The sequence below is a fragment of the Oryzias melastigma genome, linkage group LG15 (genome assembly GCF_002922805.2).
Source record: "Oryzias melastigma strain HK-1 linkage group LG15, ASM292280v2, whole genome shotgun sequence".
NCBI classification, from domain to species: Eukaryota; Metazoa; Chordata; class Actinopteri; order Beloniformes; family Adrianichthyidae; genus Oryzias; species Oryzias melastigma.
This window is the reverse complement of record NC_050526.1, coordinates 24810810-24826524: the sequence shown is the minus strand read 5'-3', so window position 1 is coordinate 24826524 and position 15715 is coordinate 24810810. Positions and strand designations below refer to the sequence as shown.

At 38.7% G+C, this 15715-nt stretch overlaps 2 protein-coding genes and 1 long non-coding RNA gene across 5 annotated transcripts; 2 read left to right on the top strand and 1 right to left on the bottom strand.

The window, feature by feature from the left end:
* The first annotated feature begins 1940 nt into the window (after nt 1-1940).
* Nucleotides 1941-5158, top strand: LOC112161957. Of its 2 annotated transcripts, none has more exons than XR_002921981.2 (3): nt 1941-2688; nt 4292-4432; nt 4540-5158. It is a non-coding gene; the product is annotated as an uncharacterized LOC112161957 (long non-coding RNA). The 2 variants fall into 2 exon arrangements; XR_002921980.2 differs by having other exon boundaries at nt 2491-2569.
* An 883-nt stretch (nt 5159-6041) lies between these two features.
* erlec1 (endoplasmic reticulum lectin 1) lies at nt 6042-11564 on the top strand. 2 transcript variants are annotated; one of them, XM_024297523.2, is made up of 14 exons: nt 6045-6395; nt 6510-6614; nt 7261-7341; nt 7702-7779; nt 7859-7922; nt 8006-8046; nt 8133-8356; nt 8456-8591; nt 8658-8819; nt 8907-8966; nt 9602-9726; nt 9814-9891; nt 9969-10044; nt 10768-11564. In XM_024297523.2, the coding sequence occupies exons 1-14, from the start codon at nt 6261-6263 to the stop codon at nt 10837-10839; spliced, it is 1437 nt and encodes a 478-aa protein (XP_024153291.1). In that variant the 5' UTR covers nt 6045-6260; the 3' UTR covers nt 10840-11564. The 2 variants fall into 2 exon arrangements, with proteins under 2 accessions (XP_024153290.1, XP_024153291.1); XM_024297522.2 differs by having other exon boundaries at nt 6042-6395; nt 8456-8819.
* gpr75 (G protein-coupled receptor 75) lies at nt 11565-14767 on the bottom strand. Its single transcript, XM_024297521.2, has 2 exons — nt 14130-14767; nt 11565-13873 (listed from the first exon to the last, which is right to left on the bottom strand). The coding sequence occupies exon 2, from the start codon at nt 13751-13753 to the stop codon at nt 12119-12121; it is 1635 nt and encodes a 544-aa protein (XP_024153289.1). The 5' UTR covers nt 13754-13873; nt 14130-14767; the 3' UTR covers nt 11565-12118.
* Between the last annotated feature and the right edge of the window lie 948 nt (nt 14768-15715).

The following is a 15715-nucleotide window of genomic DNA, read 5'->3' as shown; positions in this document are numbered from 1 at the left end:
ATGATGATGGATTGTGGGGATTCTTTGCATCAATTACGCAGGAGCAGAGGTGAATGAAAATGCAGGGTGTGAACAACATGCTGTGCAGCTCGGCCAGACCGAGGAACACATCTATCTGACCTGTAAACAGCGTTTCAGGTCTGTTTATGAACACTTTTTTACTACATTTGATTCAAACAAGTTCTTAGTTAAAACACAATCAATATGAAACAGGCTTATAAATAATAATAGTAATGATAACAATAATAGTATAATAAGAAAAATGTAAAACATGTTTTGAAGGGAGAAGCTTAGCTTACTAAAGCCTGTCTCCAATAATATATAATCAAATACTCAAATAATAAAATAATAATAATTTTAATTTAACAGTCACAACTGTGTTCTTCATGATTAATATACAGTAATAATAATAGTAACAAGTATTTTTTAACTACAAGTTACCATCACAATCTTAGATTGATTATGTTAATGACCTCATAATGGTTGTTAACATTCTAGTATTTACCACATATCCTTGTATTGTCCCCTTATCATATGTTTGGAACTAGAGGAGTGTATTGGCAAGAGTTGGGGATACAAAACGTATCACGATACATGTGTCACAGCATGATACATATCCCGATACATTCTAGGACAGTTTTAGAGACAAAATTGTAATATTTTTTTTAAAGGTTCTGACTTAGAAGAAACTTTATTAAATATTAATAAACCTTTCACATAGATTAAATGGTCTAATACATTTTTTATAATGAGCATAACATTAAGTGTGTGTCTGAATGCTCTCACTCATTCTTACATGAGCCAAGAAGCACAGAAATTCACGTTTTTAACAGCACCAAAACCAATTTGGTTTGATGCACATCCCTAGTTGAAACCAAGTTGTATTTGTCTTGTGCTACAACAGCAACCATGAGGCTCACAAGTTCACATCTAGCACAAGATGGTTGTTGTGAGATCCTGTAGTTCAGGGGTGTCAAACTCAATCGCTCAAGGGGCCAAAATTCAAAATACAGCTTAGGTCGATGGCCGAAAAGAAGAAACATTTACTGAACATACTAAAACTAATTTTTTAAAACTTTAAAACTGTAGCTTTTTAACATAATTATGAACTAGATTTATAGCATTACCTGCGACAATGCTAGAGTGAATGCTGTAAGCTGAATTTGGCCACTGAAGATGCTAGTGCTGATTACTGAAGATGCTGAAATTGATTTCTAAAAACGCTGAAGCTGATAGCCAGCTGAAATGTTAGCTAAATGCCAAATTTGCATAAAAACTAGGTTAGCCAAAACAGATAGCATGTAGCTGACAAAAAATTGCTAAACTTCAAAATATCCTAAAAGACTGAAAAAAAAACCAAATCAGCCAAAACGGCTAGCGTGTAAATATTAGCCTAACTCCAAAAGTGCCAAAAAAACTTTTAAAAAGCCTAAATTAGCTAAAACAGCTAGCATGTAGCTGAAATATTAGGTAAACTCCAAAAACAGCCTAAAAATTCTTAGTAAATGCCAAAATAGTCAAAAACTCTAGCAGAATGCCTATTTTTAAAACTTTAAAACTGTAACCTTTTAACATAATTCTGAAAAGGCAGGAATTTTATTCCAGAATGAATCAACTTAAACCTTAAATAACTTTCAATATTTTACACTCCATAAAAATATATTTGATCACAATTATACAAATTAGAAAATAAGCACAAGATAACATCGGGCTATTAATAACAATAAATTAAAATGATCTGGAGGGCCGGATAGAATTACCCGGAATGCTGGATCCGGCCCCCGGGCCTTGACTTTGACATATGTGCTGTAGTTGTTATGGTGTAGAGATGCTGGACGGGTCGGTAGTAGGTAGGTAGTTCGCTGCCGACTAGCAGTCGAGAGTGTAGGTGGAACACAAAAGACACTGAACTGCATGTTTGCTTTAAATTATTTATTAAATATCATCTTGGCAGCATTTTAGATCAATACAAGTTTCGCAATATTTTCACTAAATTGATATTTTCTTACACCTCTAGTTGTAACTATTTTTAAATGTATGTCCTACAGCAGTCCCAAGCTGCAAGGACTATATTATATTGACAATCTTTCTTTCTACACGTTTTGGCAAAAATGTCATTCCCATCACAGACTCAAAAATTCACCAATATTTGCACGCATATAGCATCTGGAGAAAATGAGCAATGTGAAAAAAGTGATAAGAACACAGTAACCGTCGAGTGAATGGGGTCAAAATCTCTTATGGGACAAAAAAATTAATTTATTTTAAAATTATAAAAACACTCAAATCTGGGATATCTAAAGAAAGTTTTAAAAACTACAAGATCTACGGGTTGGCAATTGGAAAATTTGGCAAGTTTCACATTTTAGCACAAGATCTGGAAAAAAAAAAAAGAGCAATCTTTGAGCAATCTTCATATAATTAATTCACACGCCACCAGCTTAAGTCAACAACCGCAAACGAAGCTACTATATATTGACCTTTGACCTCGTGAAGAGGCCACCATCTTGAATTTAAAAAGTACCAGCAAAAAATTCAAACTCCTCTCAAGGATTTTGATCTAATGCAGGTTTGGGCAGACAACACTACTCGCAGCTTAAATTTTACATTGTTTGTTTAAACCCATGACTATTCCAAATGTTTGGATTCTGTGTCTCTACTTACACAGAAACACATATTCTACAGTTGGTATGTACCATTGGTAACTTCAATTCTCATGTTAATCTTAGACGATGAGAATTTTCTTTTTGTTTCAAGAATTTCTGTATGTTTTTTGACAATTTAATGCTTTAAATTACATTCTTATTGTTTAATATTTGTCAAGATCCCGTAGTTTTATTAATTTTGATAACAAGATGATTATATGCTCTAAGTAAACTTCGAGGATGATCTGGACACCTTCATATGTAATGGATGTAATGTAGATTAATAACTATTTCTGCATACTTCATTGCATAAGGTGAGGTAGGGGAGCACCAAAAACAATCTAACAAATGCAGTGAATTATTGTTAAATTTTATTGTTTAAAGATTTTTTTTATTTTTTTTTCATAGTAGTTTGCTGTCAATAATTAATCCTAAAAACGTTTTTCTTGTTCAGTTTCAATTGTAAAGTTTTTTTAAGTGTATTTGTTGTTCAAAATATTCATTATACCTATACCAAATATCACAGTTTTTGTTTTATTTTATTGTAGTACTTTCCATTTCCATTCCATAATCCAGACGTTTTACAGAGTACTTCATTAACAATGCTAGAAGGAATATAATAGTTGTCATTACTATGAAATATGCATGTCTCATAATGATTTAGATACATTAAATATGTCATTAATACACAAAATAAACTATTTTGGTTCTAACACATCCTTATAAAAGATGATTATCTCTTTTTATTGATAAAATATTCAGCTTATATCTAGTAAACACTAAGATAGTTTTTTCTTATTTCCCTAGAATAATTTAAAAACCATCACCTGCTTACGTCGTCCATCCCATCATTCTCTGACTCCGTTCCTTATTTTGCACTTTTTGCACTCTTCACTTTCACACTTTGAAGACACAGAATGACTTTGACTCTTCAAGTCCCCAGAGTCTATAAGCTCTTCCAGCTTATGCACACTGCTTAGGATGCATTTTCCAGCAGTTAACCCACTTTCAGTTCTTGCGTATAGAACAAAAGGAAACTACTGGGGTTCCACCAACTTTTTTTTCTGTGTTTGAGTCTCAAGACTCTTACACAGTTTTAAGTCTAAGACAATGCACGCTGCCCGTACGGGAGCGTTCATGGTCGCCTCTGAACGTGCTCATGGTGCCACAGGCAGCTTTTGATGAAACTAGAATTAGAAGTTCCCTCCAAATCTGAAGTTTTTCACAAGAAAAGTCTTAAACACAAATTTAAAGAAATTAAATCAAAGTTTAAAATAAATTAGAGGCAATGTGTCTCAATTATGTATTCGCTGATGTCTCTGTTGTGAGATCTAAACATACAAAACCTCAGACAGATGCAATCCTCTAGAAAAAACTCATTACCTTCTCTGCAGGGATGTGCAGAGCTGCATTCTGATCCTCCACCATGCCTAAATCCATTTCTTTCTCTTGGCTTGACTTGATGCGTTGCTTTCTTTGCAGCATTTGTTCAGGTAGCAGCACCTTTTAGCATAACATCAGCCTATAACATTGCATCACGGGTTGTTTCACAAGCGATACGGTTCCTCTGTGAGGAAGTTAGCTTTATAGTGCACATTGGGAAGTGCATTGTTAAAGCTGATAAACTTCTCTGCATGTGTGTGCAGGACTAGGCTCAGGAGAAAGACTGGGTGAAACAAGAGCACAACATACCTGATCACTGCAACAAACCATAAATGGGCAATAAAAGAAACTGCACGTAGTCACATCTTGAACAGAGATTTTAACAAGGAGACTGTATGCAACAGGTGAGGGATACATTACATAAATCAATGCCTACTGTCATTGGGAAAATCATGCAAAAAGAGGTGACAATATTGATTTGATGTCTGACATATTCTATGTATATTTTTAGGTGACAGCCTGGACGATATCTTAATCTTTGCATGAGACCTTCAAATGTCAAGATTCATTTCTCTCTGCTCCCCTTGGAATGATGTTATTATGGTTGGAGAGATGACAGTGGTATCAATTATGCATAGGCTGACGGTGTATGGAGGACATCTATGCAAATCAAGTTCACCCAATGGATACCCGTGAAAAAGGTGAACTATGATTCCGTCTGTCTGTCCGTCCGTAAGCAGAGGAGAGGTTTGGCATGAAGAGGATGATCCTGTGTTATGTTTCCCTCTCTTGTGTGTGAATCTTTTCTTCATCCCTCACTTTCCTCTGGACTCATACACTGCTCATCCTCACACCAACAGCTCCACCTAGAGGTTAAAAAAAAGAGGTCACCACAGACTTGACAGGAAACCAAAGAAATTCTTCTTTCTTAATTTGCATGCATTTGAAATCATCTATGGAGAGTTTGTTATTCGTTTATGATCATTATTGTGGGTAAAATTGAAGAATAATCTATGTCAATAATTGCTATAATAATAATAATGATAATGATGACTCCTGTCATGTTTTCTATGTAAATTTTGTAAAATAAATGAATAAATATATCAATGCCCTCACATGTAATTTTCCTGTTGTTTACTGCATTGTGGTGTTCTTGCATATTTTCACTCACCAAAAATGTATTTTTGCAAACTATCCACAAGGGGTCAGCAGGGAGCAAGATCATTTTAAATTGGTTTTATTGTAGCATTAAAACCAACGGGTTAAATAGTCGTCATGTTGTTCACTAACATTTTTGAGACTTAAAGATATAGGAGGTTAAATTCTACATTTCTGATTTTATTCTGGTTATTTGTTAAATGGCAAATGGTGCATACTTGTATAGCACTTTTCTACCTTCTTGAAGGCCCAAAACGTGTCACAGTCACAGACTCATTCACATACTGATGGTGGCCCAGCTGCTGGACACTGGAATCCACCTTCCACTAGAGGCAATTTGGGTTTCTGTGTCTTGCCCAAGGACACCTCGACACATGGGCTATCAGGAGTCGACTGCCCTACGGCCGCCCTGTGTTAAAGTAAATATGGCTTTTTAAAGGCATAAAATATATTATGTTGACTGTCTTTTGCTTTATGAAACAAGTCTCACACATTGTATTGGTGTCTTTTATTTTAATTGCTAAAGTGGAAGTTGAATAACACTTTCCCAATGTTCCACCCAATGTTTTTTTTTTTTTCTTGGTGAAAAATATGTATTTATTTATTCATTCATTCATATCATCATCAACAACAACAACAAAGGTTAGATTATTTACTAAATTTGTTCCTAAATTCAGATTTTTTTCCACATTTTTTTCTATTATTTCTATAATATCCTTTAACTTGTTTAGGTTTAACCCAACTCATTCAAACTTTGACATTACCTCATATCTTAATTTTTGTGTGATTTCATGAACCAGTTTAAGCTTCTTTGGCTGTCATTACCACAAACCTCCACTAAGGGGCGCTGGTAGTTTTCAATCTCTTAGAGTAACCGGAACACGACGTGGCAAACAAACGGTTCACTTCCTGTGAGTAGATCCGTGTTGACATCCTCCTCGCTGACATCTGTCAAACAGTACTCTATTTAGTTTTTTCGTATGTTTTAGTTCCTCTCTCCTGTAGCCATCAGTGGGAGTTTTTATTTTTGCAACCGACGGGCTCTGGGAGCTCAGCAGCCAGACAGGAGAGAGGATGGCCGGTCTGTGGTTGCTCGGGGGTCTGCTACTGTTCTGGGGCAGAGCTTCCTCCAATAGAGGGGGATATCCTTCCTTCACAGACGAAATACCTTTTAAAATCACTTGGCCGGGCGCTGAAGTCTCACTGGTGGTGTGTATCCCGATTATTATATCATGTATTGGAGCTCAAAGCGTTAACCTGTTTACCTTATTGTTTTTTGATACATCATGTGTCGATAAAGGTTTGTTTGTTTGTATGTTACAGCCGACTTCAGGCGCGCTATACAGCGAGGATGACTTTGTCATTATGACAACAGCAGAGAAAGAGAAGTATAAATGCCTTCTACCATCTCTGGCCTTTGGGGAGGAGGTGAGGAAAACTCCATGTTTCACCCACACATTCAAAGTTAACAAACTAAAACTCGTCTTTAGCACAAAGATTAGCCTGTTTGCTAATTTGCTATATTTAGTAACTATTAGCATAGATAGTCAGATGTCATGATACGATGGTTTGAGGTGGGGATGGAATGTCACTGTGTTTGTGCTCCTTTATGGCTGGGACTATGTGACAATTAGGACAGCAACACATGGACATTTTATTCACATTTCATTACAGTTACTCCTTAATCTTAAACTCTCTCTGGGACCAACCCTCCCTCAAACACCCAGATTTTGAGCCTGAAGGATTTATAGCAAAACCTGCACCACAATAAAAACCACTTCCTGAATCAGTTACATTCCACAGCCAGGGTGCAAGACTTACGATATCATACACACCCCCCCCCCAACATGAAGCAAGCTTCAAAACGTGCATCAAGCAAATGTCCCTCCCCTACTCTGCACACACCTAGATACAAACACCACATCACTATTGTTATTGCGTCCAATGAACAACAACATTTCTCTAAAGATTGAGACAAGTCCTTGTTTAGTGCTTTTTGTTTGTTCTCTAATTTTGTTATATTTTTGCCACAGATGTAAACCACCAAACCTAAAATCTGTTGCTTGTCTTTTAGGATGAAGGAAAAAGCTACTCTGGACCCAGTCCATATGAACTGCTGGAGCCGTTGTTTAAAAGAAGCAGCTGCTCTTACAGGGTGAGGCTTTTCTCCATCGGCGGAGCTATAGGGGAGCCAATATTAGCATCATTATTTAAAAATTTAAAGATAAAAAAACTAAACCTTAGTAACAATAATAAAACTGAAATATGTATTTTTGATCCCTTCATTTGTAATGGTCTTCCACCCAGCTGTTTACATTTGCCACCCTTCCAAAGTCTTTTCCCCCTCCTGCCCTCCCATATGAAATGTTCTAGCTCCGCCACTGCCTTTCTATTTTTAGATGGCATCATGCTTAGAAAGTCTATGTACATAGTTAGCAGATCTTGATTGAAAAAGTACCTTTCTGCATTTGAGATGATGACGTTTGAGCAAAGTTTCTGTTCAATCAAATTCCAGATTGAGTCCTACTGGACCTATGAAGTGTGCCATGGGAAGCATGTAAGGCAGTACCATGAGGAGAAGGAGACGGGCCAGGTCAGTGGGTTAAGGGATTTAAATTCAAGTTCAATAAATGTGTTCTTTGCTAACTGTAGTATATTTTTTTTCTGAGCAGAAAATGAGTGTTCAGGAGTACTACTTGGGCAAAATGATTCAGAAGAGCAATTCAGCAGAAACAGGTGATTTTTGGGGTAAAATACATCTATGAAAATATTATATTGTTGGGCAAACATTTTGGTACTAAATATGAGACTTTCATTAGGTGAAGAGATGGAAGATGACAAAACAGCTACAAAAACGGAAGTAAGTCAAATACTGAAACCTATGTATGCAAAGCAGTCAGAACAGCTGTCGGTTCTTAACTCTCATATCCTTAAATTTGTTTTTAGGTCTCCACAAAAAATATAGAAGGTCAACTGACCCCTTACTATTCAATGGAAATGGGAAACGGGACTCCATGTTCGCTGAAACAGAACCAGCCGCGCTCCACGTCCGTTCTATACGTGTGTCATCCAGAGGCCAAGCATGAGATCTTGTCTGTGGCTGAAGTCACCACCTGTGAATATGAAGTTGTGGTGTTGACACCTCTGCTTTGTGCACACCCAAAATACAGGTAGATCTGCCAGACTGGTTTATTTATTTATTTGTTATTTTTTGTAAAACAAGCTGTGGCTATTTCATGGTTTTCTTCCTTCACTTGTGTTTTTTGTAGGTTCAAGTCCTCCCCAGTGAACGCCATCTTCTGCCAGGCTCTTGCCGGCTCCCCTCTACGGCCCCAACGGCTCGTTCAATTGGACAAAGAGCAGGAGGAGCAGCTCAAACCCCCTTTTGGCACCGCCTCCCGAGAGGTGAGACATCCACAGAGTGAGAATCATTGTTCTGCATCCAAACTTGACAACCCCGACTCTTCTCAGGAGGAGGCAGCACCTGTTGGAGAAGAAGCCTTCACCTCCACTCACAAACCCATCATGGTTGGGGGGCAGTCTCAGGTCGCCGTCGGCACCACCCACATCTCTCGCCTGACAGACGACCAGCTGATCAAAGACTTCCTCAGCGGCTCGTACTGTCTGCAGGGGGTGAGGACATGATTCCCTCTGATCTGTTTGTTTCAAAACCTATCCTGGAGAAAAGTCATTTTTAATGTGAAATTTTACATTTTTTAGGGGGTGGGTTGGTGGAAATACGAGTTCTGTTATGGAAAGCATGTCCATCAGTACCATGAGGTGAGAGTTTGTCCCTGTCTCATAGAAAAAGCAGCAGATCAGTTGTATTTGAAGTGTTAAAAGATAAAAAAAAAAAAATACAGTAATTTTCAAACTAGAAGTCACTTTGGAGTATAAGTTGCAAACGCAAAGAAAAATGCATAGTTAAGAAGGAAAGAAATAATATATAAGTTGCACTTTTGGGATACATTTATTTAACAAAGAACGGGCGTTTCATCTTAAAAGACAAATCACAATAACAGAATCATTAACAGTAATAGACTGAATATATGCACCCTTAACTAACTTTTATGAAACATCAAATTTATCTGGTATATTAGGGTAACATATAAATAATTACACATTGAATCATAGCATAAAAAGCATTCTTACAAGTCAAAGTAAACTCTTTTTATGTATCTTGATTCACCTACACTGCCCTCTAGTGGTTGTTAGTGGAAAAATAATGAACACATGAGCTTTTTAAAAAAATAAATCACATATAAGTCTCACCTGAGAATAAGTCACACCCCTAAGGAAACTATGCAAAAAAGCCACTTATACTGTGAAAAATAAGGTAGCTTGAAAAATGTTCAACTGAAACTTTTGCTCATAAAACTACAATTAATTTCTTCAAATGATCTGTGGTGTAACAGGACAAAGAACAGGGCAAGAACATTGTGGTGGTGGGGAACTGGAATGCCGAGGAGCACGTTGACTGGGCCAAGAAGAACGTTGCCCGCTCCTTCCAGCTCAGGGATGATGGCGTGCAAAAAGTCAAGTAAGCCTTGAAGATTCTTTAACTTCCAAAAAAAAAAAAAAAAAGTGAGACCTCTGGTGGTTAATTGACTTATTTTTGTCACAATAGATCAGTTTCCCATTTCTATGGTCATGGCGACGAATGCGATCTAACAGGAAAGCCCAGACAAGTCATCGTCAAACTGAAGTGAGAGAAGTCACATCAGAGCTCAACATAACGCCTCTCTGCTGATTCACTCACATCCTTTGTTTTCACTCTGTCAGATGTAAGGAGTCTGAGTCGCCACACGCCGTCACAGTCTATATGATGGAGCCTCAGACCTGTCAATACATTCTCGGGGTAAGTGTACAAGCAAACGTGCTTATTTGAAGGCTGGAACGGTGAAAGATTCAACCTCTGGACGGGTCACTGTCTTAGCCACCTGTGTTCTTTGGTGTGGTTTGCTTCCTGACCTTTATGTTAATCAGGTCAGTGTCAAGAGGATTATCTTTAATCCTGGGTTTGGCAGAAGTCTTTTCTTTTTTATTCAAAGAGTTTCTTAACGGAGTGACCCTAAAATAGCAGACATGATGAGTTGATCCAATTTTATGAATTTAAAGTCAGAGCTCGCTTATCTATTTTTAGCAGAGGATATACTGTACTGGCTTTGATAAAAGCTAAAAAAAATAACTTTTACAAATTCTCAATTACATCATTTAATCTAAATATATGAGGTATACATATTTTAATTTATAATAAGGACCCACTCAGATCATTTTTTGATCTAAATTAAAAGCGTTTCCAGTAGTCTTTTAATTCTGATTATGACATTTTTAGTCAAAATAACAAAGAAAATGTTGTTTTCTTTCATCGGAATGGGTCTCTGGTTATTTTTCTTCTTGTTTTTTGGTATATTTTTGAGTTTCATCATGATCGTTTTCACTGAGACAGTAGTTAAGTGCTTTTAAATTAAACTGATTATGCTTAAAAATGTATTCAAAAATGTTCTGTTGTAATCATGTGAGTTCATTAGCTTTATTCCTTAAAAGTTATACCAATAAACTGTGTTCTTTTTGGAACCAGGTGGAGTCTCCGGTTATATGCAGAATTCTGGACACAGCTGACGAGCATGGACTTCTGTCAGTCTCCAGTTAGGACGCCGTCATGTCAGCAGAGAGACAAGGACACTTGATAAACTGAGGCTTGTTTGCTGGAAGAACAGACCCTCGTGACACTGTGTTGAAAACCAAAACTGAGGTTTGACCTGATCCCCGAGGTTGGACTTCATATACAGGACGGCCGGCTTTCATTTGTGACATGGCTACAAACCTGCTCCTGCAAGCCAGCCAGAACTCAGAGTGAAAGAGGCTCAACACCTCCCCCTACAGGATGGTGGTTTTATTTTTTAAATTTTAGATATGACATCTTTCAAATCAAAGAAGTGATAAATTTCTAACGAGGGGTAGCGACTCAGTTCATAGTGATTATACTGTCTTTACATATGAGCGACAAACTGCTGGACTGGACCACTTTTCATGTCTTTGAAAAAAATCATTTTGCAGGTGGGAGAATGCATGCTGTGTCAGCCTACATAACGAGTGAGTGTAACTTATACGTTAGGGGGTGCCTGTGGACAAACATAAAAAAAATATGATTAAAATTTAATGCAAGTGTGTTGAATCTGCAGAATGTGTTTACTTGAGAGGTAATTGTGTTTTTTTTAAGAATGCACACTGGACTATATTGCTGTATCAAAAGAATGCAAACCTGTTTTTATAGCAAATCCACTTGAATCTTGCCACTCATGAGAAGAAAAAATGCCTTAACAGAGATATAAAACATGTTTCACCAAAGGAAATAAACACATCTATTTACATGCCTTTACCTTTTCAAGAATATTTTATTGTTTTATTTCCTTTTGTGACCAAACCAGAAATCTTTAAAAACTGTTGTCAAATGTGCTCAATTTCTGTCAATTTAAGGCCATTACAGAGTGCTGATGCTAGTGTAGTATACATTTATTGTCAAAAAAGTGCATGAGGCTCATATATACATTTTTTTTAGTCCATAAAGTTGCAGCTACATGCTTCTGACAGCCACACATGGGCTTCAGCAAGGGCTCATAGCATCCTGATGCTGCAAACTGGTTTAAAAAAAAAACACTCAAAATTGGTTTGATTGAAATCTTCAATAGTGATTATGGTTTCTAATGGCACATGCGTGTCAAACAGGAAGAAGAATCATCTGAAACTACACAGATCAAATAAGTGAACTGGTTTCATAACAAAAGTCTAATTACAGTGGAAAGTTTATACTTGTGGAAACATGTCCATCTACCGAAGAGGAAAAGGTTAATACTGACTTCAGAAACATTAGTTAGGTTGATTTTTTTTTTATATATTTTGATTGATTGGGATTGCCAAAGGTTGTTTGATTAGACAGAAGGAATAGGAATCTGATGCACCGATGTGCTGTCAAAGTCTTGCAGTGCATCCTGGTGAGTATGGTAGTGCATGGCTACGTAGGACTTAGCAAAGGCGAACGCCTGAGAGCTGACAGGTTGCAGGCTGGTGGGGGAACTGGGGCCTGCAGATGGACTGCTGTTGTATATACTGTAGTAGGGCTCAATGCGGGTGTTTATTGGCGTCGAGGTACTGGGGAGGCGGGGTTTTCTTGCACCCGTGACCCTTGGACTACCACCACAGTCCCTGGAGTGACTGGGCCCACAGGCCTGGTCCACCAGCCTCCTCTGAGGTTTGGGCGACAACACGTAGGCCGAGTTGGTCTCGTGGTGGGAGGATTTATTGCGATTGACTTCCAGGCTTCCCTTCCCCATCGCATGCAGGCGCGTCTTTTGCTTGCAGCAGAGGAAACCCAGAGTGGCCCACTGGATGCAGCCGAGCAGCCGGCGGCGCAGGCCCGCACTGTTCCGCGAGTACACGAACGGGTTGATGCCCGACTTGAGGAAGATGAGCACGAAGCCGCACAGCTCAAACTGGTAGTGGGCGAAGCTGCTTTTAGGCGACAAAACATCCTGCGCCAGCGAGAAGCCCATGGGCAAACAGCAAAATAATACAGAAAACACAATAACCACACATGTGACCACTGCCCTGGAGTCTTTGGCTGTGGCCAGGTTGACAGAAGACACCATCTGACAGCAGGTGGCGCCTTGGGCTGCCCCTGGGGCTAAAGGCTGGCTAGTCCTGTTGGTGTAAGAGTGGCTCTGTATGTTCTGAAGTTTGTTGTAGGTCTGGTTGCGGTACACAGACGGTCCTTGGACAGCACACTGCATACTTTCAAAGCCAGCTGCAACAAGGGGGGGAGGTGGTGGTGGGCACGTGGCATCCACACTGGTGATGGGACACTTCCTCACTTGTGCGTTCTTCCTCAGAGTCCGCGCGATCATCATATAGGACACGGACACCACAGCCACGCAAAACGCAAAATCTGCCAGGTAGGCATACAGCACAACCATGGCCTGTCCGGTTCCCAGGCCAAAGTGAGGCAAACAGGGTCCATCTCTGTGGGGGTACGCTCGCGTGGTGAGAAGGGCCGCCATCGTGAAGCTGGTGGTCCACAGCAGAGCAGTGAGAGCCAGGGTGCAGGGGAAAGAGGCTGTCCGGTTGGGCTGCTGCCCCAAAACCATCCGCAGCCTGTGCAAGGCGATGACAGCGACCGTCTCCAGCGACATGATGATGAAGCCTGAGCTGGTCAAGTGGAAGGTAAAGCAGAAGCTCTTCGACACGCCGTCCCGCCCTCCTGCGTCCAGGAAGAGAACCAGCGCGAACGTGGGGGCGGTCACACAGCAAATGAACAGGTCGCAGAACGACAGGTTGAGGATCATGAAGTCAAAGTTCGTACGAAACTTGCGAAACGCTGGGTCGAAGAAGGACAGAAACACCACCACATTGCCATAGGAGCCCAGAAGGAAGATGAAGATGAGGAGGGGGGAGCAAAAGGTCAGAGTGGCAGTGTGGATCACAGCCCAGCCTGAAGGCATCTGGGTGCCGTTGAAGGTGGGCTGTTTCGGCATAACCACCAGCTCCGATGGCGATAGAGTGGTGTTCATTGTACTGTAGAGAAATTTAGGTGGATCCCCTTGTTGTCTGCATTATTCCTTTACATGGAGGCAGCGTATGATTATGACTGAATGGACTGCCTCTCCCATGGCTGCCACACTGGTACGGAGCTGCAAAGGACACAAAGACAGATGTTATGCCATGCATTTGTTCACAATTCAGAAATATTAAAAATTAAATATTATAAAATATGATACCAAATTATGTTGTTTTAAATGCTATTATGATGCTACAATAGACAACTTAAGCAAAAAAAAAAAAAAAATTCAAAATCCTTTAGTCTGCAAAAATGCATAGTTTAATCGGGCATCATTATTTAGTGATTTAATTGTTAATTTAAAATAATAAAAATAAAGATCTAATCACCTGTAATGGGTCGTGAATCCAGCATCCTCACCGGATTTAGAGCTTTTCACCATTTTAGAGGAGTACGTGAATGCACCACCGCCACAGAGGAAAATTCATTCAGGGAAAAAAAATGATGATAATAAATCGGCAGCAGCAAAAATCAGAGCTACACAGCGTTTCAGCGTCGACGTGGAACGCTCTGCTCACACATTAGTCTACCGAATGGTGGCGGATCCGTTTCTTTGTGCTTCTTCCAGTCTGGCAGAGCAGCGGCGGCCGCCGGACGTGCGTTGAAAAATGAGCAGGCGATGAAGTCACTATCTACGTATCTGCGCATGAGCACAACCGCCGCATCAGGCGCTCCGGCTCACCTTTGCTGCTTCCACAAACACAATTATTCAATCAATGATTGCATTTAAAGCACTAAAAAAATACAAGATTCATTCCTTAACGTTCTTTAAAATAAGCCAGATGGTCCAAAATAAAATAAGAGCCAAACTCTGGACTTTTAGAATAGACTTTCACCAAATATGACTGTTTATCTTTCAAAACACTGCAGAAAATATGATCACATCAGGAACACATTTAGAAAAATCATCAAATGAACAGATGATTTCTAAGTGTTGGTCTTGTGAATGCACATTTTCTTTTCGTCCTTAGACTTAAAAAACGGTTGCTAGGCAACACTGGCAATTTAACAATCTTAACAGGGATTATTTAAAGCATGATCAGTAATAACACAACACCTTCTTGCAAAATTAGCTATATTCCAGTGTTCCACCTAGAATGTAAAATAAACAGAAGGTTTCCAAAATAAAGGTTTTATTTGAATTGATTTTTTTTACAATAAATAAATAAAAATAATAAACAAAAAGTGATAGAAGTAGATAGAAGATAAATCTTGTTACTTCAAACCCCTAATTTTATCATATTATAAACATACGTTTTTACATGTTGAACATAAAATAACAAACACAAAATGTATTTAAAAAAACATCATGGTTGTCTGGACATTATCAGGCTTACTTTTTCCTAATTTCCAAAACGTCCAGTTTGTGCATCCATCCATTTTCTTAACCTGCTGCATCCCTTTGGGGATCACGGGGTTGCTGGAACCTGTTCCAGCTATTGCGTGCACATTTCCAGTTTATTTTTTAATAGTATAACATTTTTCCTTATTTTGATACTTTCCTCCATGTTATTTCACAACCTCATCCCATAGACAGAAATACACATGCAAATGCGAATGACTTTTAGACAAGATTGTTTGATGTAATTTTTTTTTCTTGGTAAACTGATTTAGCCTGTTCTGTGGAAATAACTTCAAGTATAAAATGTAACCTTTAGTCATTTTTTTATTTACAAAATAAAATGCAGATATGTTCATAATATCCCACTTTATTAATTATTCTTATGGCTCATATTTGTATGCATAGTGGCTGGAGGGTGGTTTTGTGGGTGTTTCTCCACATCCCAATACCATAGTTGAGGTAGGGCAGTACTAGATCACAATAAAATATTTACACAGTTGCCTATTTCAATTAAACAAATATTTTATCCTTGTCCTTGATCATTTTTTAAGAACCCTTTCATCTTTAGTTTTT

What these genes read in the sequence shown, in the direction of transcription:
- gpr75 (XM_024297521.2), bottom strand. Translation starts at nt 13,753, where the DNA reads ATGAACACCACTCTATCGCCATCGGAGCTGGTGGTTATGCCGAAACAG.
- erlec1 (XM_024297522.2), top strand. Translation starts at nt 6,261, where the DNA reads ATGGCCGGTCTGTGGTTGCTCGGGGGTCTGCTACTGTTCTGGGGCAGA. An exon ending in CTCTGGCCTTTGGGGAGGAG is followed by an intron (nt 6,615 to 7,260) that starts GTGAGGAAAACT and finishes CTTGTCTTTTAG; the next exon opens with GATGAAGGAAAAAGCTACTC. An exon ending in ATGTCCATCAGTACCATGAG is followed by an intron (nt 8,967 to 9,601) that starts GTGAGAGTTTGT and finishes GTGGTGTAACAG; the next exon opens with GACAAAGAACAGGGCAAGAA.